General features: G+C 39.7%; 1 protein-coding gene across 7 annotated transcripts in view; it reads right to left on the bottom strand.

The window, feature by feature from the left end:
- UNC13B (unc-13 homolog B) overlaps positions 1-23,911 on the bottom strand; it is a 253,420-nt gene that overhangs the window by 168,962 nt on the left and 60,547 nt on the right. For all 7 annotated transcript variants that reach the window (XM_045042889.1, XM_019816150.2, XM_019816151.2 and 4 more), the window contains exons 2-3: positions 8,545-8,574; positions 4,144-4,243 (exon numbers count right to left, since the gene is read on the bottom strand). In XM_045042889.1, the coding sequence (XP_044898824.1) occupies positions 4,144-4,243; positions 8,545-8,574 (130 nt within the window). The remainder of the gene's footprint in view (positions 1-4,143; positions 4,244-8,544; positions 8,575-23,911) is intronic.

The raw sequence follows: 23,911 nt of genomic DNA, 5'->3' as shown, positions 1-23,911 counted from the left end.
ACAGAATAGAGAACCCAGAAATAGACCCACAAACGCATGGCCAACTAATCTTTGACAAAGCAGGAAAGAATATCCAATGGAATAAAGACAGTCTCTTCAGCAAGTGTGCTGGGAAAACTGGACAGCGACATGCAGAAGAATGAACCTGGACCACTTTCTTACACCATACACAAAAATAAACTCAAAATGGATGAAAGACCTCAACATAAGACAGGAAGTCATCAAAATTCTCGAGGAGAAAGCAGGCAAAAACCTCTTTGACCTCAGCTGCAGCAACTTCTTACTCAACACCTCTCCAGAGGCAAAGGAAACAAAAGCAAAAATGAACTATTGGGACCTCATCAAAATAAAAAGTTTCTGCACAGCGAAGGAAACAATCAGCAAAACTAAAAGGCAACTGACAGAATGGGAAAAGATGTTTGCAAATGACATATCAGATGAAGGGTTAGTATCCAAAATCTATAAAGAACTTATCAAACTCAACACCCAAAAAACAAATAATCCAGTGAAGAATTGGGCAAAAGACATGAATAGACACTTCTCCAAAGAAGACATCCAGATGGCAAACCAACACATCAAAAAATGCTCAACATCAATCATCATCAGGAAAATACAATTCAAACCCACAATGAGATACCACCTCATACCTGTCAGAAGGGCTAACATTAACAATTCAGGCAACAACAGATGTTGGTGAGGATGTGGAGAAAGAAGATCTCTTTTGCATTGCTGGTGGGAATGCAAACTGGTGCAGCCATTCTGGAAAACAGTATGGAGGTTCCTCAAAAAACTAAAAATAGAACTACCCTACAACCCAGCAGTTGCACTACTAGGCATTTATCCAAGGGATACAGGTGTGCTGTTTTAAAGGGACACAGGCACCCCAATGTTTATAGCAGCACTATCAACAATAGCCATAGTATGGAAAGAGCCCAAATGCCCATGGATGGATGAATGGATAAAGAAGATGTGGTGTATATATATACATACACACACACATACACACACACATACAGTGGAGTATTACTCAGCAATCAAATCAAAAAGGATGAAATCTTGCCATTTGCAACTACATGGATGGAACTGGAGGGTATTATGCTAAGCGAAATTATTCAGAGAAAGCCAAATATCTTATGTCTTCACTCATATGAGGACTTTAAGACACAGAACAGATGAACATAAGGGAAGGAAAGCAAAAATAATATAAAAACAGGGAAGGGGACAAAACATAAGAGACTCTTAAATACGGAGAACAAACAGAGGGTTACTGGAGGGGTTGTGGGGGGGGGGGGGGCTAAATGGGTAAGAGGCACTAAGGAATTTATTCCTGAAATCATTGTTGCACTATATGCTCACTAATTTGGATATAAATTTTAAAAAATAAAATTTAAAAAAAAAAGGCCATATACAAAAGCCCCATAGCTAATATCATCATTAATGGGGAAAAACTGAGAGCATTTCCCCTATGGTGAGGAACAAGACAAGGATGCCCACTCTCACCATTACTATTTAACATAGTACTGGAAGCCTAAGCCTCAGTAATCAGACAACAAAAAGAAATAAAGAGCATCCAAATCAGCAAGGAAGAAATCAAACTTTCACTATTTGCTGACAACATGACAGTTTATGTAGAAAACTTCAAAGACACCACCAAAAAAAAGGCTAGAACTAATACATGAGTTCAGCAAATTGCAGGATATAAAATCAACTTGGAGAAATCTGCTGCATTTCTGTACACTAATAACAAAGCAGCAGAGAAAGAAATTAAGCAATCAATCCCATATACAAGTGCAGCAAAAACAGTAAGATACCCAGGAATAAATTTAACTAAAGAGGTAAAAGATCTGTACTCTGAAAACTAAAGAAGACTTATTAAAGATATTGAAGAAGATACAAAGAAATGGAAAACATTCCATGCTCATAGATTAGAAAAACAAACATTGTTAAAATATCTATACTACCCAAAGCAATCTACATATTTAATGCAATCCTCATCAAAATACCAACAGCAGGGGCGCCTGGGTGGCTCAGTGGGTTCAGTGTCTGTCTTCAGCTCAGGTCATGATCTCACAGTTTGTGAGTTCGAGACCCACATTGGGTTCTCTGCTGTTAGCACAGAGCCAGCTTCAGATCCTATCCCCTCTCTCTCTGCCCCTCCCCCACTCACTCCCATTCTCTCTCTCTCAAATAAATAAACATTAAAAAAATACCACCATCATTCTTCACAGAGCTAGATCACACAACCCTAAAATTTGTATGGAACCACAAAAGATCCCAGATAGCCAAAGCAATCCTGAAAAAAAGAAACACAAAACTGAAGGCATAATGATTCCAGATTTCAAGCCATATTACAAAGCTGTTGTCGTCAAGACAGGATGGTACTGGCACAAAAACAGACACATCAATCAATGGAACAGAACAGAAAACCCACAAATGGACCCAGGACTATATGGTCTACTCATCTTTGGCAAAGCAGGAAAGAATATCCAATGGAAAAAAGACAGTCTCTACAACAAGTGGTGCTGGAAAAACTGGATGGCAACATGCAAAAATACACAAAAATAAACTCAAAATGGATGAAAGACCTAAATGTGAGACAGGAAACAATCAACATCTAGAGGAGAACACAGCAGCAACCTCTTTGACCTGGGCCAGAGCAAACTCTTATTAGACATGTCAGCAGAGGTAAGGAAAACAAAAGCAAACATGAACTATTAGGACTTCATCAAGATAAAAAGCTTCCGCACAGCAAAGGAAACAATCAACACAACTAAAAGTCAGCCTACAGAATGGGAAAAGATGTTTGCAAATGACATATTGGATAAAGGGTTAGTATCCAAAATTTATAAAGAACTTGTCAAACTCAACACCCAGTTAAGAAATAATCCAGTGGAGAAATGGGCAGAAGATATGAATAGACATTTTTCCAAAGAAGACATTCAGATGGCCAACCAACACGTGAAAAGATGTTCAACATCACTTATCATCAGGGAATACAAATCAAAAACACATTGAGATACCACCTCACACCAGTCAGAGTGGCTAAAATTAACAACTCAGACAACAACAGGTGTTGGCAAGGATGTGGAGAAAGGGAAACCCTCTCGCACTGCTGGTGGGAATGCAAACTGGTGCAGTCACTCTGGAAAACAGTACGGAGGTTCCTCAAGAAACTAAAAATAGGAATACCTATGATCCAGCAACTGTACTATTAGGTATTTACCCAAAGGATATAGAAATATAGATTTGAAGGGGTACATGCCCACCCCAATGCTTATAGCAACATTATCAACAATAGTCAAACTGTGGAGAGAACCCCAATGTCTACTGAATGATGATGGATAAAGATGATGTAGTGTGTGTGTGTGTGTGTGTGTGTGTGTGTGTGTGTGCATGTGCCTGCACATGTGAATATGCACTCATGCATCACTCACTGATGATGAGTGATGTTGACCATCTTTTCATGTGTCTGTTTGCCATGTGGATGTCTTCTTTGGAAAAATGTCTATTCATATCTTCTGCCCATTTCTTCACTGGATATATGCATGAGCACGCGTGCATGCGTGCGCGCACACACACGCACAATGGAATATTACTCAGCCATCAAAAACAATGAAGTCTTTTCATTTGCAATGATGTGGATGGAACTGGAATGTATTTTGCTAAGCAAAATATGTCAATCAGAGAGAGACAAATACCATATGATTTCAATCATATGTGGAATTTAAAAAAACAAAACAGATGAACATAGGGGAAGCAGAGGAAGAAAAAGAGAGGGAAACAAATTACAAGAGACACTTAGCAATAGAGAACAAACTAAAGGTTGATGGAGGGAGGTGGGTGGAGGCAGGCTAGATGGGTACTAAGGAGGGCACTTGTTATGGTGAGCATTGAGTACTGTATATAAGTGATGAATTAGTGAATTCTACTCCTGAAACCACAATTGCACTGTACATTAACTAAAAAAAAAAAAAAGACCCTCTTTGTAAAAAAATAATAAATTAAAACAAATTAAAAGAAAAACACAACAAATCCAGGAGAGAACAAAACTGCAGATATACTTCACCCACCACACACCTCACTTATTCCTGTTTAACTCTGTAGTTTTCATAAGGCATGCTGCTGCCACTGTGAAGTACTTACAACATAAAATCTTGTTCCCAAGAAGGTTGATCACCACGAACTGCTACAGTTGTGCTCTTCACATTCTGCACTTTCAGGGTCACATAGGTGTTAAATTTATCTTTAAAAAAAAAAAAAAAAAAACCCAAGATGAAGATGTAATACTTAGTGCTCAGATTTGTTACCCAAGCTCACAAACCCTCTGGAACTGAGTAATCCAAATTAAAGTATTAGAAATTGAAGCAAAAATAAAACTATATATTGTACAATACAGCATCATTCTAAGCCCACAGAACTGCAAAAAATTATAAAACATTAATTCTCTCTTCTCAAAAGTATAAACTGTAATAGTTTTTCAAATTTCAGAAATACATATTTAATCCTGTAGACACACACACATACATAATGAAAATGAAAGCTTTATACAAGTTGGGATACATTAATATATCCTATTCTAATTTATTTAAACTTTTGAAACATTCATCATAACCAACAAAATTGATATTACAACCCATCTTTAGTTTGAAAAAAAACAAATATAATCGATCTAGTAGAAAAGATATGTAAATTTAGTAAAATGAAGAAGTAATTACCATAAAAGAAAAAGTGGTAAAGGTTTGAAGAGGAAGGGTTATCTCTTGCTGTCGACAGAACAAGAATTGAGCAAAAAATCCTCCTAAAGGAAATGGATTCCCAGCTTAATTTATTCAGGTTGGCCTAAACCACGACTTACACAAAAAGCAACACTACTGCAGAGTTGGGAAAAGGAGATTCTCTAACCTGAGAATATAAATAGATACTAGTGCCTAAGACAGCACTAGTCCTGTACCACTCTCCCTGTACCACTTTAGCATAAACCATGATTAGAGGCACTGAATTAAGAGTTCACTTTTCTATGTAAGAAATTAATCAGGGGCGCCTGGGTGGCGCAGTCGGTTAAGCATCCGACTTCAGCCAGGTCACGATCTCACGGTCCGTGAGTTCGAGCCCCGCGTCAGGCTCTGGTCTGATGGCTCAGAGCCTGGAGCCTGTTTCCGATTCTGTGTCTCCCTCTCTCTCTGCCCCTCCCCCGTTCATGCTCTCTCTCTCTTCCCAAAAATAAATAAATGTTGAAAAAAAAATTAAAAAAAAAAAATTAATCATAACATAAAATGAAAAAAGACAATCATTTTTGGCTCATCAAATTGGCAAACATTGTTTAAAATGATTAACTAATGTAAGGGGTGTGAGAAAATAGGCCCTGCCATGCACTTCTAGCACAAGGTAAATCTTTCTCTTAAGCATCATTAAAAATTATGTAGTTTAAAAAACTTAAAAATAAAAATAAAAATTATGTAGTTTTACAAAAAGCAGAATCAGACCTATAAATACAGAGAACTGATGGTTGCCACAGTGGTGGGCGATGGGCAAAATGGGGAGCAGGAGATACAGGCTTCCAGTTATAGAATGCAAAAGTCACAGGAATAAAATGCACAGCATGAGGAATATAAGCAATGGTACTGTTAGTGTTATGTAGTAACAGGTGGTAGCTACACTTGTGGTGAACACAGGTATAAACTTATAGAATCACTATGTTGTACACATAAAACTAACCTAACTTTGTATGTTATGCTATACTTAAAAATTTTTTTTAGGGGCGCCTGGGTGGCGCAGTCGGTTAAGCGTCCGACTTCAGCCAGGTCATGATCTCGCGGTCCGGGAGTTCGAGCCCCGCGTCAGGCTCTGGGCTGATGGCCCAGAGCCTGGAGCCTGTTTCTGATTCTGTGTCTCCCTCTCTCTCTGCCCCTCCCCCGTTCATGCTCTGTCTTTCTCTGTCCCAAAAATAAATTTAAAAAAACGTTGAAAAAAAAAATTTTTTTTAAATAAAAAATTTTTTTTAAATAATAAAAGTGAGAATACAATGTTCTAAGTTTGTTGTGATAATTAAATAAGAATAAGACGTTTATGAAAGTATTTAGGCAATGCTCTGATATATCAAGTGCTCAATAAATCATAGCCATTTTATTTTATTTTTTAACATTTATTTATTTTTGAGACAGAGAGAGACAGAGCATGACAGGGGAGGGGCAGAGAGAGAGGGAGACACAGAATCCGAAACAGGCTCCAGGCTCCGAGCTGTCAGCACAGAGCCCAACACGGGGCTCGAACTCAGGGACCGCGAGATCATGACCTGAGTCGAAGTCGGCCGCTTAACCGACTGAGCCACCCAGGCGCCCCAAATCATAGCCATTTTAAATATTATGACTAGGGCACCTGGGTGGCTCAGTCGGTTGAGGGTCCAACTCTTGCTATTGGCTCAGGTCATCATCTCACAGTTCATGCAATCAAGCCCCGCACTGGGCCCTGTGCTCACAGTTCAGAATCTGCTTAGGATTCCCTCTCTTCCTCTCTCTCCTCTCTCTCTGCCCCTCCCCACTTGTGCACTCCCTCTTGCATGCCCATGCTCTCCCTCTCTCTCAAAATAAATAAACATTAATTTAAAAAATTTTAATTATGACTACTATTAAATCCTTATGAAATCATTAAAAAATCATATAGTTCTATACTTAGATATGGAAAGTTTACCAGAATTATACTTTATTATGAGGATGCAAGCCCACCCACATAAGAGAATCCCATACATATCCAGTAGCAGTGTCGTAGACCACTGAGCTATGTTTTCTATCCTATGATTCTGTATTCTACTCCCCACATCCAATCATAGCTGATCAGAGCAGGCTTAGATGCCACTCAAAAGCAGTCAATCCATGAACTGGCAAAAAACTGGAAACAATCCAATTCCCTCTCAAACGATTTTAAATAGGGAAAACAAAGAAATAGTGATAACTGATGGTTGTCGGAGAGGCATATATATTCCACTGGAGCAACCATTATGGGCTGTGTGCAAACAAGGTAAGCATAGAAAGACAGGTAGAAGTGGGGCGCCTGGGTGGCTCAGTCGGTTGAGCGTCCGACTTCGGCTCAGGTCATGATCTCACAGTCTGTGGGTTCGAGCCCCGCGTCGGGCTCTGTGCTGACCGCTCAGAGCCTGGAGCCTGTTTCAGATTCTGTGTCTCCCTCTCTCTCTGCCCCTCCCCCACTTGCACTCTGTCTCTCTCCATCTCAAAAATAAATAAACATTAAAAAAAAAAAAAAAAGAAAGACAGGTAGAAGAGAAAGGAAAACAGAACAGATTCTCAGAAAGAAAAGAAATTTAGCTAGTGGAGACTGGAGTAGGCTCAGAGACTCTTTTAGTTCCTGTTGTACCCAAGGTTTGGCTTTTCAGATTCCCATGGGTTCCCAGTCATGAATTTTTTCCCAGTAATCCCCAGTACCTTCCCTTTTCCCCAGCAGCAGCCAGCATTAAGTCCCTCTAACTTAGCATTCACAATTAAGGAAATGTATATTAAAACCTGTAAATACTATTCTCACCTTCTAATGGGCAAAGATTAAAAAGTTCCATATTACTGAATCTTTGTAAGGATTTGGATAAACGCTTATATACTTTTGGTCTGAGTATAATCTCCCCAAAACTTTCATTAAGTGAAATTTGGCAGCAGCTACCAAATTTTTAAAAAATGCATACCTCCAGCCTAGCAATTCTCTGCTTCTGGACTCTAGCATACAGATACATTTGCAAAAGCAAACACTGATATATGCACAAAAACATGTATTGCTTATAATAGCAAAAACTGGAAACAACTAAACATTCATCAATCAGGAAACTCAGGTACAAATTTACAACAAAATTCTAAACAACTTATTTTCATGATGTGTTGTTTGAATAAAAGCAGGTTGCACAAAGTTAATCTATTTATTTAAATATGCATATACACACAAAAAAATCTGAAAAGGTATACACAAACCTCCAAATAATTACTACTGAGAAGTAGAACTGAGTTGGCCAAGAGATATGGGGGCTAAGTTTTCACTAACTAGGTATATAGACAGATCTCTTTAAAGTTTTACAACAGCACTGATTTTTGTTCCACCTTTACTGAGGTATAATTGGCAACTTAAAATTGTATGTATTTAAGGTGTACAACTTGATGATTTGATATACATATACATTGTGAAATAATCATCATAATCAAGCCGATTAATATATTCATCACATCTCACATAATCACAATTTTCAAATGTGTATGTGTATATGATCAATAACAACTTGAGATCTATCCTCTTAGCAAATTTCAAGTATATAGCACTGGTTAATTATGAACACACTGATATTGTACATTAGATCTCCAGAAATTATTCATCTTGCATAACTGAAACTTTGTACCCCTTGACCAATATCTCTCCATATTGATTGTTAATAATTTAAATTATTTTCTTAATCTAATCAATGAATTAAATGAAATTAACGATTGTTTAAAAGATTGCTTTTAAATGAGAGAAAGTATGAAAGGAAAAGACATAATAATTAAAAGCTGGCCTTACCTGGTGAACCCTGGAATTTGGCTCTTTTAACTGCAAGAGAAAAAAAGAAGACACCATGAAGACTTTCGGCAAAGTCATTTACTGAACCAATGTTTCTTGAGCACCTACTATATGCCAAAGTTAGAGTTAGAACTAGATTTGTAACTCTAAGTCTAAGAGAAAAGAAGCTGGGACTGCTGACCAAAGCTTGAAGGCAGAGAGTTACAAGGACCTTTAAAAGCCATCCAATCTAGGATTGAGGGAAGATGACCGCGTAAGAGGACGCTGGGCTCACCAGGTCCTGCTGATCACTTAGATTCCACCTACACCTGCCTAAATAACCCAGAAAACCACCAGAAGACTTAGCAGAATGGATTATCTGGAGCCAAGCACAGACGAGAGGCCCACGGAAGAGGGTAGGAAGGGAGGAGAGGCGGTGCACGCTACACGGAATGGCGGAAGGGAGTGGGAGTGGGAGTGGGGGTGGCGGTGGGGGGGTGGGAGGCAGCCCGCCGGCCAAGCAGAGGCCCGGAGTCTGGCTTGCAAAAGCGGAGGGGCCAGAAGGAGTGTGTTCCAACAGCAAGCAGGACTTATAATCTGGAAGGTTATAAGTTAACAGCTCTGCTCAGAGAACGGGAGGGCTGGAAGACAACGGGAGAGAGAGTTGTTGAGCCCCGGAAAAGAGACGGCAGTTTGGTGGGAAACAAAGGCGCTCACCAGCGCCATCTCCTTTGCACATTCCCCAGCCAAAATCCCAAAGGGAACCAGTTCCTGCCAGGGAACTTGCTTGCTCTGCGAAAACACCCAACGCCGTGCTTCTGCGGATCCATCCCTCTGGCGGGCCTGACTCCCTCCTGGTGCCGCAGGGCCCCTCCCAAAGCGGATCACTGAAGGAAAAGCGAGCTGAGCCTGCCCCTCCCGCCCCTGTGCACCTTGCCGATCCACCCCAGCGAATACGCCAGATCCCCAGCACCACAAGCCTGACAGTGTGCAAGTAGCCCAGACGAGCCACGCCACCCCACAGTGAATCCCACCCCTAGGAGAGGGGAAGAGAAGGTACACACCAGTCTGACTGTGGCCCCAGCAGTGGGCTGGGGGCAGATGTCAGGTCTGACTGCGGCCCCGCCCACCAATGCAAATTATTCAAGACAGCACAGGGGAAGTACCCTGCAGTTCTGCACCACTCCAGGGACTATCCAAAATGACTAAACAGAAGAATTCCCCTCAAAACAATCTCCAGGAAATAACAACAGCTAATGAACTGATCAAGAAGGATGTAAACAATATAACAGAAAGTGAACTGAGAATAATAGTCATAAAATTCATCGCTGGCCTTGAAAACAGTATAGAGGACAGCAGAGAATCTAATGCTACAGAGATCAAGGGATTAAGGAACAGTCAGGAGGAGATAAAAAATGCTATCAATGAACTGCAAAATGAAATGGAGACGACCACGGCTTGGATTGAAGAGGCAGAGGAGAGAATAGGTGAACTAGAAGATAAAATTATGGAAAAAGAGGAAGCTGAGAAAAAGATTAAAAAATCCAGGAGTATGAGGGGAAAATTAGAGAACTAAGTGATGCACTAAAGAGAAATAATCTACACATATGGGTATTCCAGAGGAGGAAGAGAGAGGGAAAGGTGCTGAAGGTGCACTTGAAGAAATAATAGCTGAGAACTTCCCTGATCTGGGGAAGGAAAAAGGCATTGAAATCCAAGAGGCACAGAGAACTCCCTTCAGACGTAACTTGAATCGGTCTTCTGCACAACATATCATAGTGAAACTGGCAAAATACAAGGATAAAGAGAAAATTCTGAAAGCAGCTAGGGATAAACACGCTCTAACATATAAAGGGAGACCAATAAGACTCCTGACCGATCTCTCTACTGAAACTTGGCAGGCCAAAAAGGAATGGCAGGAAATCTTCAATGTGATGAACAGAAAAAATAGGCAGCCGAGAATGCTTTATCCAGCAAGTCTGTCATTTAGAATAGAAGGAGAGATAAAGGTTTTCCCAAACAAACAAAAACTGAAGGAATTCGTCACCACTAAACCAGCTCTACAAGAGATCCTAATGGGGATCCTGTGAGACAAAGTACCAGAGACATCGCTACAAGCATGAAACCTACAGACATCACAATGACTCTAAACCCGTATCTTTCTATAGTAACACCGAATGTAAATGGACTAAATGCGCCAACCAAAAGACATAGGGTATCAGAATGGATAAAAAAACAAGACCCATCTATTTGCTGTCTACAAGAGACTCATTTTAGACCTGAGGATACCTTCAGATTGTAAGTGAGGGGATGGAGAACTATTTATCATGCTACTGGAAGTCAAAAGAAAGCTGGAGTAGCCATACTTATATCAGGCAAACTAGACTTTAAATTAAAGGCTATAACAAGAGAGGAAGAAGGGCATTATATAATAATTACAGGGTCTATCCATCAGGAAGAGCTAACAATTATAAATGTCTATGCGCCAAATACGGGAGCCCCCAAATATATAAAACAATTACTCACAAACACAAGCAACGTTATTGATAAGAATGTGGTAATTGCAGGGGACTTTAACACCCCGCTTACAGAAATGGATAGATCATCTAGACACACGGTCAATAAAGAAACAAGGGCCCTGAATGATACATTGGATCAGATGGACTTGACAGATATATTTAGAACGCTGCATCCCAAAGCAACAGAATATACTTTCTTCTCGAGTGCACATGGAACATTCTCCAAGATAGATCACATATTGGGTCACAAAACAGGCCTTCATAAGTATACAAGAATTGAGATCATACCATGCATACTTTCAGACCACAATGCTATGAAGCTTGAAATCAACCACAGGAAAAGTCTAGAAACCTCCAAAAGCATGGAGGTTAAAGAACACACTACTAAAGAATGAATGGGTCAACCAGGCAATTAGAGAAGAAATTAAACAATATATGGAAACAAACAAGAATGAAAATACAACAATCCAAATGCTTTGGGATGCAGCGAAGGCAATCCTGAGAGGAAAATACATTGCAATCCAGGCCTATCTCAAGAAACAAGAAAAAGCCCAAATATAAAATCTAACAGCACACCTAAAGGAAAGAGAACAGCAAAGACACCCCAAACCCAGCAGAAGAAGAGAAATAATAAAGATCAGAGCAGAAATAAACAATATAGAATCTAAAAAAACTGTAGAGCAGATCAATGAAGCCCAGAGTTGGTTTTTTGAAAAAATAAACAAAATTGACAAACCTCTAGCCAGGCTTCTCAAAAAGAAAAGGGAGATGACCCAAATAGATAAAATCATGAATGAAAATGGAATTATTACAACCAATCCCTCAGAGATACAAACAATTATCAGGGAATACTATGAAAAATTATATGCCAACAAACTGGACAACCTGGAAGTAATGGACAAATTCCTAAACACCCACATGCTTCCAAAACTCAATCAGGAGGAAATAGAAAGCTTGAACAGACCCATAACCAGAGAAGAAATTGAATCGGTTATCAAAAATCTCCCAACAAATAAGAGTCCAGGGCCAGATGGCTTCCCAGGGGAGTCCTACCAGACGTTTAAAGCAGAGATAATACCTATCCTTCTCAAGCTGTTCCAAAAAATAGAAAGGGAAGGAAAACTTCCAGACTCATTTTTTGAAGCCAGTATTACTTTGATTCCTAAACCAGACAGAGGCCCAGCAAAAAAAGAGAACTACAGGCCAATATCCCTGATGAATATGGATGCAAAAATTCTCAATAAGATACTAGCAAATCGAATTCAACAGCATATAAAAAGAATTATTCACCATGATCAAGTGGGATTCATTCCTGGGATGCAGGGCTGGTTCAACATTCGCAAATCAATCAACGTGATACATCACATTAATAAAAGAAAAGATAAGAACCATATGATCCTGTCAATCGATGCAAAAAGGCATTTGACAAAATTCAGCAAACTTTTTTAATAAAAACCCTCAAGAAAGTCGGGATAGAAGGAACATACTTAAACATCATCAAAGCCATTTATGAAAAGCCCACATCTAACATCATCCTCAATGGGGAAAAACTGAGAGCTTTTTCCCTGAGATCAGGAACACGACAGGGATGTCCACTCTCACCGCTGTTGTTTAACATAGTTTTGGAAGTTCTAGCATCAGCAATCAGACAACAAAAGGAAATCAAAGGCATCCAAATTGGCAAAGATGAAGTCAAGCTTTCACTTTTTGCAGATGACATGATATTATACATGGAAAATCCGATAGACTCCACCAAAAGTCTGCTACAACTGATACATGAATTCAGCAAAGTCGCAGGATACAAAATCAATGTACAGAAATCAGTTGCATTCTTATACACTAATAATGAAGCAACAGAAAGACAAATAAAGAAACTGATCCCATTCACAATTGCACCAAGAAGCATAAAATACCTAGGGATAAATCTAACCAAAGATGTAAAAGATCTGTATGCTGAAAACTATAGAAAGCTTATGAAGGAAATTGAAGAAGATATAAAGAAATGGAAAGACATTCCGTGCTCATGGATTGGAAGAATAAATATTGTCAAAATGTCAATACTATCCAAAGCTATCTACACATTCAATGCAATCCCAATCAAAATTGCACCAGCATTCTTCTCGAAGCTAGAACAAGCAATCCTAAAATTCATATGGAACCACAAAAGGCCCCGAATAGCCAAAGTAATTTTGAAGAAGAAGACCAAAGCAGGAGACATCACAATCCCAGACTTTAGCCTCTACTACAAAGCTGTAATCATCAAGACAGCATGGTATTGGCACAAAAACAGACACACAGACCAATGGAATAGAATAGAAACCCCAGAACTAGACCCATAAACGTATGGCCAACTCATCTTTGACAAAGCAGGAAAGAACATCCAATGGAAAAAAACCAGTCTCTTTAAGAAATGGTGCTGGGATAACTGGGCAGCAACATGCAGAAGGTTGAAACTAGACCACTTTCTCACACCATTCACAAAAATAAACTCAAAATGGATAAAGGACCTGAATGTGAGACAGGAAACCATCAAAACCCTAGAGGAGAAAGCAGGAAAAGACCTCTCTGACCTCAGCCGTAGCAATTTCTTACTTGACACATCCCCAAAGGCAAGGGAATTAAAAGCAAAAATGAACTACTGGGACCTTATGAAGATAAAAAGTTCCTGCACAGCAAAGGAAACAACCAACAAAACTAAAAGGCAACCAACGGAATGGGAAAAGATATTCGCAAATGACATATCGGACAAAGGGCTAGTATCCAAAATCTATAAAGAGCTCACCAAACTCCACACCTGAAAAACAAATAACCCAGTGAAGAAATGGGCAGAAAACATGAAGAGACACTTCTCTCAAGAAGACATCCGGATGGCAAACAGGCACATGAAAAGATGCTCAACGTCGCTCCTCATCAGGGAAATACAAATCAAAACCACACTCAGATATCACCTCACGCCAGTCAGAGTGGCCAAAATGAACAAATCAGGAGACTATAGATGCTGGAGAGGATGTGGAGAAACGGGAACCCTCTTGCACTGTCGGTGGGAATGCAAATTGGTGCAGCCACTCTGGAAAACAGTGTGGAGGTTCCTCAGAAAATTAAAAATAGACCTACCCTATGACCCAGCAATAGCACTGCTAGGAATTTACCCAAGGGATATAGTAGTACTGATGCACAGGGGCACTTGTACCCCAATGTTTATAGCAGCACTCTCAACAATAGCCAAATTATGCAAAGAGCCTAAATGTCCATCAACTGATGAATGGATAAAGAAATTGTGGTTTATATACACAATGGAGTACTACGTGGCAAGAAGAATGAAATATGGCCCTTTGTAGCAACATGGATGGAACTAGAGAGTGTTATGCTAAGTGAAATAAGCCATACAGAGAAAGACAGATACTATATGTTTTCACTCTTATGTGGATCCTGAGAAACTTAACAGAAACCCATGGGGGAGGGGAAGGAAAAAAAGAGGTTAGAGTGGGAGAGAGCCAAAGCATAAGAGACTCTTAAAAACTGAGAACAAACTGAGGGTTGATGGGGGGGTGGGAGGGAGAGGAGGGTAGGTGATGGGTATTGAGGAGGGCACCTTTTGGGATGAGCACTGGGTGTTGTATGGAAACCAATTTGACAATAAATTTCATATATTGAAAAATAAATAAATAAACTTTCCCACCATCAAAACAAACAAACAAAAAGTCATCCAATCTAATCCCATCCTCAATGCAGAAATCTCTTACAGTCTCTTGACGAAGAGGTAAACTAAATTACTCCTATGGCAGGCAACCAGTTTCATGTGACATATCTAAGGTTTAAGTTATAGAGGTTTCTTATTTAAAGCCCATCACACAAACTCCTCCATTCCATTCATGACTAAAGAAGAGCTCAAGAAGCTAGATTTGGACAGGAGACTTTTTTTTTTTTTTTAATGTTTATTTATTTTTGAGACAGAGACAAAGCATGAACGAGGGAGGGTCAGAGAGAGAGGGAGACACAGAATCTGAAGCAGGCTCCAGGCTCTGAGCTGTCAGCACAGAGCCCGACGCAGGGCTCGAACCCACAGACCGTGAGATCATGACCTGAGCTGAAGTCGGATGATTAACCGACTGAGCCACCCAAGCACCCCTGGACAAGAGACTTTAAACAAGGGTGAGAAGTAATTTCTTGCTGGGAATAAACAGATAACAAGAGAAGCTCCCATCTAAATGATCACAAAGAGCTGTTTACAAAACATCAGTGCAGAACTGCAAAATAAAGTATCCCACATTAGGATTGCAGCATGCCAACTTCTAGGAAAGGTCAAAGACCACACACATGGAGGAAATCTGCTAAGTTCCAGTAAGCACCAACATTTTTCTATCAATGATGATTAGGACTAAGTACATAGGGATGGGAGGAGAATAAAAGAAAATCTCAAGACAGTGCCTGGTAAGGATACTTGAGGGTACAGATCTGCCACTCTCCTTGTTCTACATTACAACTTAAAGCTTCAACCTTAGCTGACATCCTAGCACTCCTTAATATTTTCCAAGACATGGGTGATCCAGTGTCTCTTTACAAGACCCTCTCCATTCTCAGGCAGCACTTAATGCTAAAATCTATTTTTACTGAATCAAAGTGTCTCCCTCTGGACTGCCCCTTGTAGTCTACATCAATTCCTCTTCCCAATCATTTTTTTAACAGTTTCATTTAATCTAAGACTTACTGTAAAGCTACAGTAATCAAGATAGTGTAGCACTGGCATAAAAATAGAGATCAATGAAGTAAAATGGAAATATATATGAAATATATGAATAAAACAATATATATTGTCCTTGCCTCACACCACATGCAAAACTTAACTTGAAATGAATCAGGAATAGAACTAAATGGAAGAGCTGAAACTATAAAACCTCTAGGAGAAAACAAAATCTTAGCAATCTTGGGATTGTCAAAAATTTCTTGAATACAAAAAGCATTAAGTTTAAAAGCATTAAAAAAAATGGATGGACTAGACTTAAAATTTGAAACGTATTCCTCAAAAGTCACTGTTAAAAAGGCAAGCCATAGATTAGGAGGAAATATTTGCAAAACATGTGTAAGACTAATAAATGACTAAGAAGAAATCTCAAAACACAGTATTAAGAAATCAAGAATCCACATTTAAAATTGTACATGTAGGGGCGCATCTGGGTGGCTCAGTCGGTTAAGCTTCCGCCTCTGGCTCAGGTCACTAATGGTTCGTGAGTTGGGGCCCCAAGTCAAGCTCTGTACTGACAGCTCACAGCCTGGAGCCTGCTTTGGATTCTGTGTCTCTCTCTGCCATTCCCCTGCTTGCATTCTACCTCTCTCAAAAATAAGCAAACATTAAAAAAAAATTTTTTTAATAAGTAAATAAATACAATTGTACATGTAGGGGGCACCTGGGTGGCTAAATTGGTTGGGCATCTGATTCTTAGTTTTGGCTCAGGTAGTGATCTCTGGGTTCATGGGATTGTACCCCACACATCAGGCTCTGTGCTGACAGTGTGGAGCCTGCTTGGGATTCTCTCTCTCCCTCTATCTGCCCCTCCCCTACTTGAGAGCACATGCACACTCTTTCTCTCTCAAAACATATCAACACTTAAAATTGTACATGTAGTTGGCACAAAAACATATACTCAGATCAATGGAACAGAATAGAGAACCCAGAAATGGACCCACAAACGTATGGCCAACTAATCTTTGACAAAGCAGGAAAGAATATCCAATGGAATAAAGACAGTCTCTTCAGCAAGTGTGCTGGGAAAACTGGACAGCGACATGCAGAAGAATGAACCTGGACCACTTTCTTACACCATACACAAAAATAAACTCAAAATGGATGAAAGACCTCAACATAAGACAGGAAGTCATCAAAATCCTCAAGGAGAAAGCAGGCAAAAACCTCTTTGACCTCAGCTGCAGCAACTTCTTACTCAACACCTCTCCAGAGGCAAAGGAAACAAAAGCAAAAATGAACTATTGGGACCTCATCAAAATAAAAAGTTTCTGCACAGTGAAGGAAACAATCAGCAAAACTAAAAGGCAACTGACAGAATGGGAAAAGATGTTTGCAAGTGACATATCAGATGAAGGGTTAGTATCCAAAATCTATAAAGAACTTATCAAACTCAACACCCAAAAAACAAATAATCCAGTTAAGAAATGGGCAAAAGACATGAATAGACACTTCTCCAAAGAAGACATCCAGATGGCAAACCAACACATGAAAAAATGCTCAACACCAATCATCATCAGGAAAATACAATTCAAAACCACAACGAGATACCACCTCACACCTGTCAGAAGGGCTAACATAAACAACTCAGGCAACAACAGATGTTGGTGACGATGTGGAAAAAGAGGATCTCTTTTGCATTGCTGGTGGGAATGCAAACTGGTGCAGCCACTCTGGAAAACAGTATGGAGGTTCCTCCATACATAAGGGAGGAAAGCAAGGGAGGTTCCTCTGTCAGTAGGAACATGTGACGCTTAATCTTGGGGTCATGAGTTTGAGCCCCGTGAGCGGTACAGAGTTTACTTAAAAAATAAAAAATAGGGGCACCTAAGTGGCTCAGTTAAGCATCTGACTTTGGCTCAGGTCATGATCTTGCGGTTTGTGAGTTCGAGCCCCGTCTCAGGCTCTGATGACAGCTCAGAGCCTAAAGCCTGCTTGGGATTCTGTGTCTCCCCCTCTCTCTGCCCCTCCCATGCTAATGCTGTCTCTCAATAATAAATAAATGTTAATAAATAATAAAAAATTATTTTAAATAGAAAAAAATATATACATATAAAGTATTATTTGAACAACCTAAAACTATACAAAAGGGGCTGGCTTAGTCTGTAGAGCAAGCAACTGTTGATCTTGGGGTTGTGAGTTTAAGATCCACATTGGGTGTAGAGCCTTCTTAAAAACAAATAATTTAAAACACACACACACACACACACACACACACACACACACACACACACACTTTCACTTACATTAGCACCCAAAAAAAATTAAGTACTTAGGTATAAATCTAACAAAAGAAGTACAAGATCTGTATGAGGAAAACTACCCAACTCTGATCAAAGATATTAAAGCAGAAGTAATTAGAGAAATAATCCATACTCATGGATATAAAGCCTCAATATCATCAAGATGTCAGTTCTTTCCAACTTGACCTACAGATTCAATATATTCCTAATCAAAATCCCAGCAAGTTATCTTGTAGATATGGAAAAACTGATTATGAAGTTTCTATGGAAAGCCAGAAGACCCAGAACAGCCAACTCTATATTGAAGTTCAAGACTGATACTATCCAACTTTCAAGACTTAGTATAAAGCTAATAGTAATCCAGACAGTATGGTTTTAGTGAAAGAATAGACAAATAGATCAATCGAACAGGACAGACACCAGAAATAGACCCACATAAATATAGTCATCTTTTTTTTTTTCATTTTATTTTTAAGCAACCTCTACACCCAATGTGAGGCTCAAACTTACAAGCCCAAGAATCGCATACTCCACCAACTTAGCTAGCCAGGTGCCCAAGTCAACTAATCTTTGACAGAGGAGCAAAGGCAATACAATGGAGCAACAACAGCCTTTTCAAAAAAAATTTTTTTAACATTTTTATTTATTTTTGAGACAGGGAGAGACAGAGCATGAACAGGGGAGGGTCAGAGAGAGGGAGACACAGAATCTGAAACAGGCTCCAGGCTCTGAGCCGTCAGCACAGAGCCTGACGCGGGGCTTGAACTCACGGACTGTGAGATCATGACCTGAGCCGAAGTCGGCCGCTTAACCGACTGAGCCACCCAGGCGCCCCAACAACACCCTTTTCAACAAATGATGCTGTAACAAATGGACATGTACATCCAAAAAAAAAAAAAAATTCTAGGGGCGCCTGCGAGGCTCAGTTGGTTAAGCTTCCCACTTCAGCTCAGGTCATGGTCTTGCAGTTCATGAGTTCAAGCCTCATGCCGGGCTCTGAGCTGACAGCTCAGAGCCTAGAGCCTGCTTCTGATTCTGTGTCTCCCTCTCTCTCTTTGCCCCTCCCCAACTTGTGCTCTTTCTCTCTCTAAAATAAACATTAAGGGGCGCCTGGGTTGCTCAGTTGGTTGAGCGTCCAACTTCTGCCCAGGTCATGATCTCGCGGTCCGTGGGTGCGAGCCCCGCATCGGGCTCTGTGCTGACAGCTCGGAGCCCGGAGCCTATTTCAGATTCCGTGTCTCCCTCTCTCTCAGACTCTCTCCTGTTCATGCTCTGTCTCTGTCTCAAAAATAAATAAACATTAAAAAAAATTTTTTTAAATAAACATTAAAAAAAATTTTTTTTTAAATCTAGAGACAGACCTTCACAAAAATTAACTCAAAATTGATCACAGATCCGTATGGAAAACTAGAAGATAACATAGGAGAAAACCCAGATGACCCTGGATATGATTATGACTTTTCAGACACAACACAAAGGCACATTCCATGAAAAGAAGTAAGTGACAGGCTGGACTTCAGTAAATTAAAAACTGCTCTGTGAAAAACCATGTCAAAACAAAGAAAAGATACGCCCGCCACAGACTGGAAAAAAGTATTTGCAAAAGATATATCTCATAAAGGACTGTTATCCAAAATACACAAAGAACCACTAAAACTCAACAGTAAGAAATCACAGTACCTGATTTTAAATTGGCAAAAGACCTTGACAAACACTTCACCCAAGAAGATATACAGATAGCAAGTAACCCCATGAAAAGATGTTCAACATCATATGTCATTAGTGAATTACAAATTAAAATAATGGTATTAAGAAGGAAACTGCCTAAAACTGAATTAAATGAATAAGGTAGGAAAAAAAAAAAAAAGAATGAGGTAGCTATTTGTCTTTTGGGCTCCCTAGTATCAAAACACTCTTCCTCTTCTGAAGGAATCCTGAGAGAGATGGGAGGCAGGACCTAAGACCCACTATAGAAGCCAAAGGGAACAGACCTAGATGCAGCAATCACATACTCCCAATTTCAATCTTGAGGGAGTAAAACAAAGATGCAGGGTTGGTTAGAGAAAGCTGCAGAGAAGTTGGTATTCCAGTAGGGCATGAATGTCTAAGACAGTAAAGTTCTAAAGGACAACAGTATTGTCAGTAGTGTTAGAGCACTGCAACGGATCATTCCTGTTTAAAGATGTTGGGGGTTTTGCCAATTTTCTTTTTTAGCTCCATTTTACAGATTAGGAAAAAGTCAAACGCAGAGTTTCAGTGGCTGGATCAGATTAAGAATCAGTTGGCAACATAACATGCATAATAAGTAATGGAGCTTGATAAAGGATTCCTATCTTCTGACTATAACTCTAGTTCTTTCCATTTCACCAGAATGCCACAGCAGCAGCAAAAGGAAGAGAAAGGAAAACCATAGTCCATACCCTAAGGAAGGTAAAAGAAAAAAAAAAAAAAATGCAAGCATATAGATAATACACTGTGAGTCTAGAAACCAAAATGCAGTGTTAGCTGAAATGTGCCACAAAGGATTGATGAGTAAGGCTGGGATACTAATCAAAGACCATCAAAAGAAGTAGAAGTGAGACTAAGGAAATGGGTAAAATAATATTTTTTTAAATATTTTTGAGAGAAAGAGAGAGAGTGAGAGTGGGGGAGGGGCAGAAAGGGAGACACAGAATTCAAAGCAGGCTCCAGGCTCTGAGCTGTCAGCACAGAGCTCAGTAGGGGGCTTGAACCCAGGAATGGCAAAATCATGTCCTGAGCCAAAGTCCAACACTTAACCAACTGGGCCACCCAGGTGCCTCAGAAATGGGTAAAATATAGATTAAAAAGATGGGGTGCCTGGGTGGTTCAGACAGTTAAGCACCTGACTCTTGATTTCGACTCAGGTCATGATCTCATGGTTCATGAGTTTAAGCCCTGCATCAGGTTCTGTGCTGACAGTGTGGATGGAGTCTGCTTGGGATTCTCTCTTTCTCAAAATAAATAAACAAGAAAAAAAAAAGAAGAGAGAAAAGAGATAAAAGAAAATAAAGGAAGGAAGGAAGGAAGGAAGGAAGGAAGGAAGGAAGGCCTAAGAAACTACATTAAAAAAGGCATGAAAAAAATCATAATCAGGGGAGCCTAGGTGGCTTAGTCGGTTGGGCATCCAACTTCGGCTCAGGTCATGATCTCACAGATCAGGAGTTCAAGCCCTGTGTCAGGCTCTGTACTGACAGCTCAGAGCCTGGAGCCTGCCTCAGAATCTTGTGTCTCCCTCTCTCTCTGCCCCTCCCCTGCTTGTGCTCTGTCTCTTAAAAATAAACATTAAAAACAAATCGTAATCAGAGAAGCATGTTTTTTACATGTTTGTCATGAAGATAACAGCACCTAAAATCTGAGTATTTCCAAATTCCAATGAAAGGCAAAGTCTGCTAGCTAAAATCTCTGAGAGTTTGGGTATAGGTACTTGAAGCTAGTTGGACACAGAACTAAAACAAAGGAATTATAGGGGCGCCTGGGTGGCTGAGTCTGTTGGGAGTCCAACTTCAGCTCAGGTCATGATCTCATGGTCCGTGGGTTCGAGCCCCACGTCGGGCTCTGTGCTGACAGTTCAGAGCCTGGAGCCTGCTTCGGATTCTGGGTCTCCCTCTCTCTCTGCCCCTCCCCCACTCAAGCTCTGTCTCTGTCTCTCTCAAAAATAAATAAACATTAAATAATAATAAGGAATTATAGTATCTTAAATCCAGAGCTTTTCCTATTTAAGAATAAATCTCAAAAAAAAAAAAAGGAAATCTTTCTGAATCTCCTTTGGAAAGACAACATAAGGGAAGAAAGAGGATACCAGAAAGTCCAGAAATGAAGTACATGTTGTTCACTTTTCAGTTTTTCCTAGATAGAATCCCTCTCTTCCTTTTTTATAACCACTTGCTCCTCACTAAAACTGTGCCAACATGCCTTCCCTACTGTCATGTCACTCTATTACTGTAAATACTTAACCTTTTAAAAATAAGACTCCTTTGATAATTTAACAAAAGCTATATATCTGCTCTTCAGAAAAACACACATCTATCCACAAAACAGTTTGCATATCAAGGAGAAATCCATGCAGCTTAAGATCATCTGCTAATAAAATTGCTTTTTCCTAAATTTATCAATGTTGTTGTTCTCATTAGATTTTCCTATCTACAAGTCTGTTTTTACTGATTTGTCTTGTTTATTTGCTCTATTAACATAAGCTAATTACATGGTGTCTACTCAGTGGTGTTTGCAAGTATCTCTTTGGAACTGGATGGAATCATTGCTAATTCAAGGGTCTACTCTAGCCCTAGAAATAATAAACATAGGCCCTTGAGAAAAACCATAATAATGGGAACACGTTTTTGTAAGTGTGTGTCCTGAAGATACAGCACCTAAAATCTGAGTTTCCCAACATTTCAGCAGTAACTCTTGAAAGATTACATTAATCCTACAGAAGTGGAACAAAAACAGCAACTGCTAATGGCGGAAAATCAATGCAGTTATTTGGGAAAAGCACAAGGAACCAGATCTTGACTCTAGACTTGGCTCTGACGGTGTTCATCTGTGGGTCCTTAGACCAAAAAGAGTAATTATTATAGTCCTGAGAGTTTTTAAATAGAAGGTGAAAAATCATGTCTGTTCTGGAAAATGAAGATTTTTGTCTGTTGAGTTTCTGTATAAATAGGGGGAAGGGGAAATAAAAGAACTGATGTGAAGAAACACAGAAATGTAAAAAAGCATTCACTTCAGTTCCTATTTTTTTAAATAAACTTTTCATGTTTATTTGAGAGAGAGCACACGTGCACAAGTAGGAGAGGAACAGTGAAAGAGGGAGAAAAAAGAGAGAATCCTAAGTAGGCCCCAAGCCAAGCGAAAAGCCCCAAGCAGGGCTCAATCCCACCACCCCAGGATCATGACCCCATCTGAAATGAAGAGTCCTATGTTAACCAACTGAGCCACCCAGACGCTCCTCAGTTCCCATTTTTTAAATTAACTCCTATTTTTGTAAATTAAAATATTTTGATGACATGTATGAGATTTTAGTAAAATCACTAACAGAAATTCACAGAAAACTCAAACTGTACTGGTGTCACTTGAAAAATAAAATCCTCAGAAATCCTGATGACCTAGTTTTACTCATTTATTCTGGAATTTACTTATACCTAGAGAGTAACAAAGATTGTTTCAGCTATTTTTTTTTATTTTTTTTAATGTATGTTTATTTTTGAGAGAGAGAGAGACAGAGTATGAGTGGGGGAGGAGCAGAGAGAGAGGGAGACACGGAATCCAAAGCAGGCTCCAGTCTCTGAGCTGTCAGCACAGAGCCCAACACCGGGCTCGAACTCACAAACCGTGAGATCATGACCTGAGCTGAAGTCAGATGCTTAACCGACTGAGCCACCCAGGCGCCCCAGCTATTATTATTTTAAATCTTAGAATACTATATTAAATTTAACCTCCATCGTATTTTTTACTTTGTCATATATATATTTAAGTATCACATACTTCTATACACATAGCTATAATGTTATCTTTTAAATCTTGATACCAGGTAAGGCAAGAGACTCGTGCCTATTTCTTTAGTGTTTTGCTACTTTTTTTGTGCATCTATTGACATAAGGTGTTTTCCCTTTAATTTTTTAATATCACTGTTGCATAAACAGGTTTTCAGATGATAACCAATCCTTTATAAATTCTACAAGCAAATGTCAAGTTCCTAAAATCACTGTTAAGAATAATCAGAACTAGGGGCGCCTGGGTGGCTCAGTCGGTTGAGCGTCCGACTTCAGCTCAGGTCACAATCTCACGGTTCGTGAGTTCGAGCCCCGCGTCGGGCTCTGGGCTGATGGCTCAGAGCCTGGAGCCTGCTTCCGATTCTGTGTCTCCCT

The sequence above is a fragment of the Felis catus genome, chromosome D4 (assembly GCF_018350175.1).
Source record: "Felis catus isolate Fca126 chromosome D4, F.catus_Fca126_mat1.0, whole genome shotgun sequence".
Taxonomy (NCBI): domain Eukaryota; kingdom Metazoa; phylum Chordata; class Mammalia; order Carnivora; family Felidae; genus Felis; species Felis catus.
This window is presented reverse-complemented; position numbering and strand designations above follow the sequence as displayed.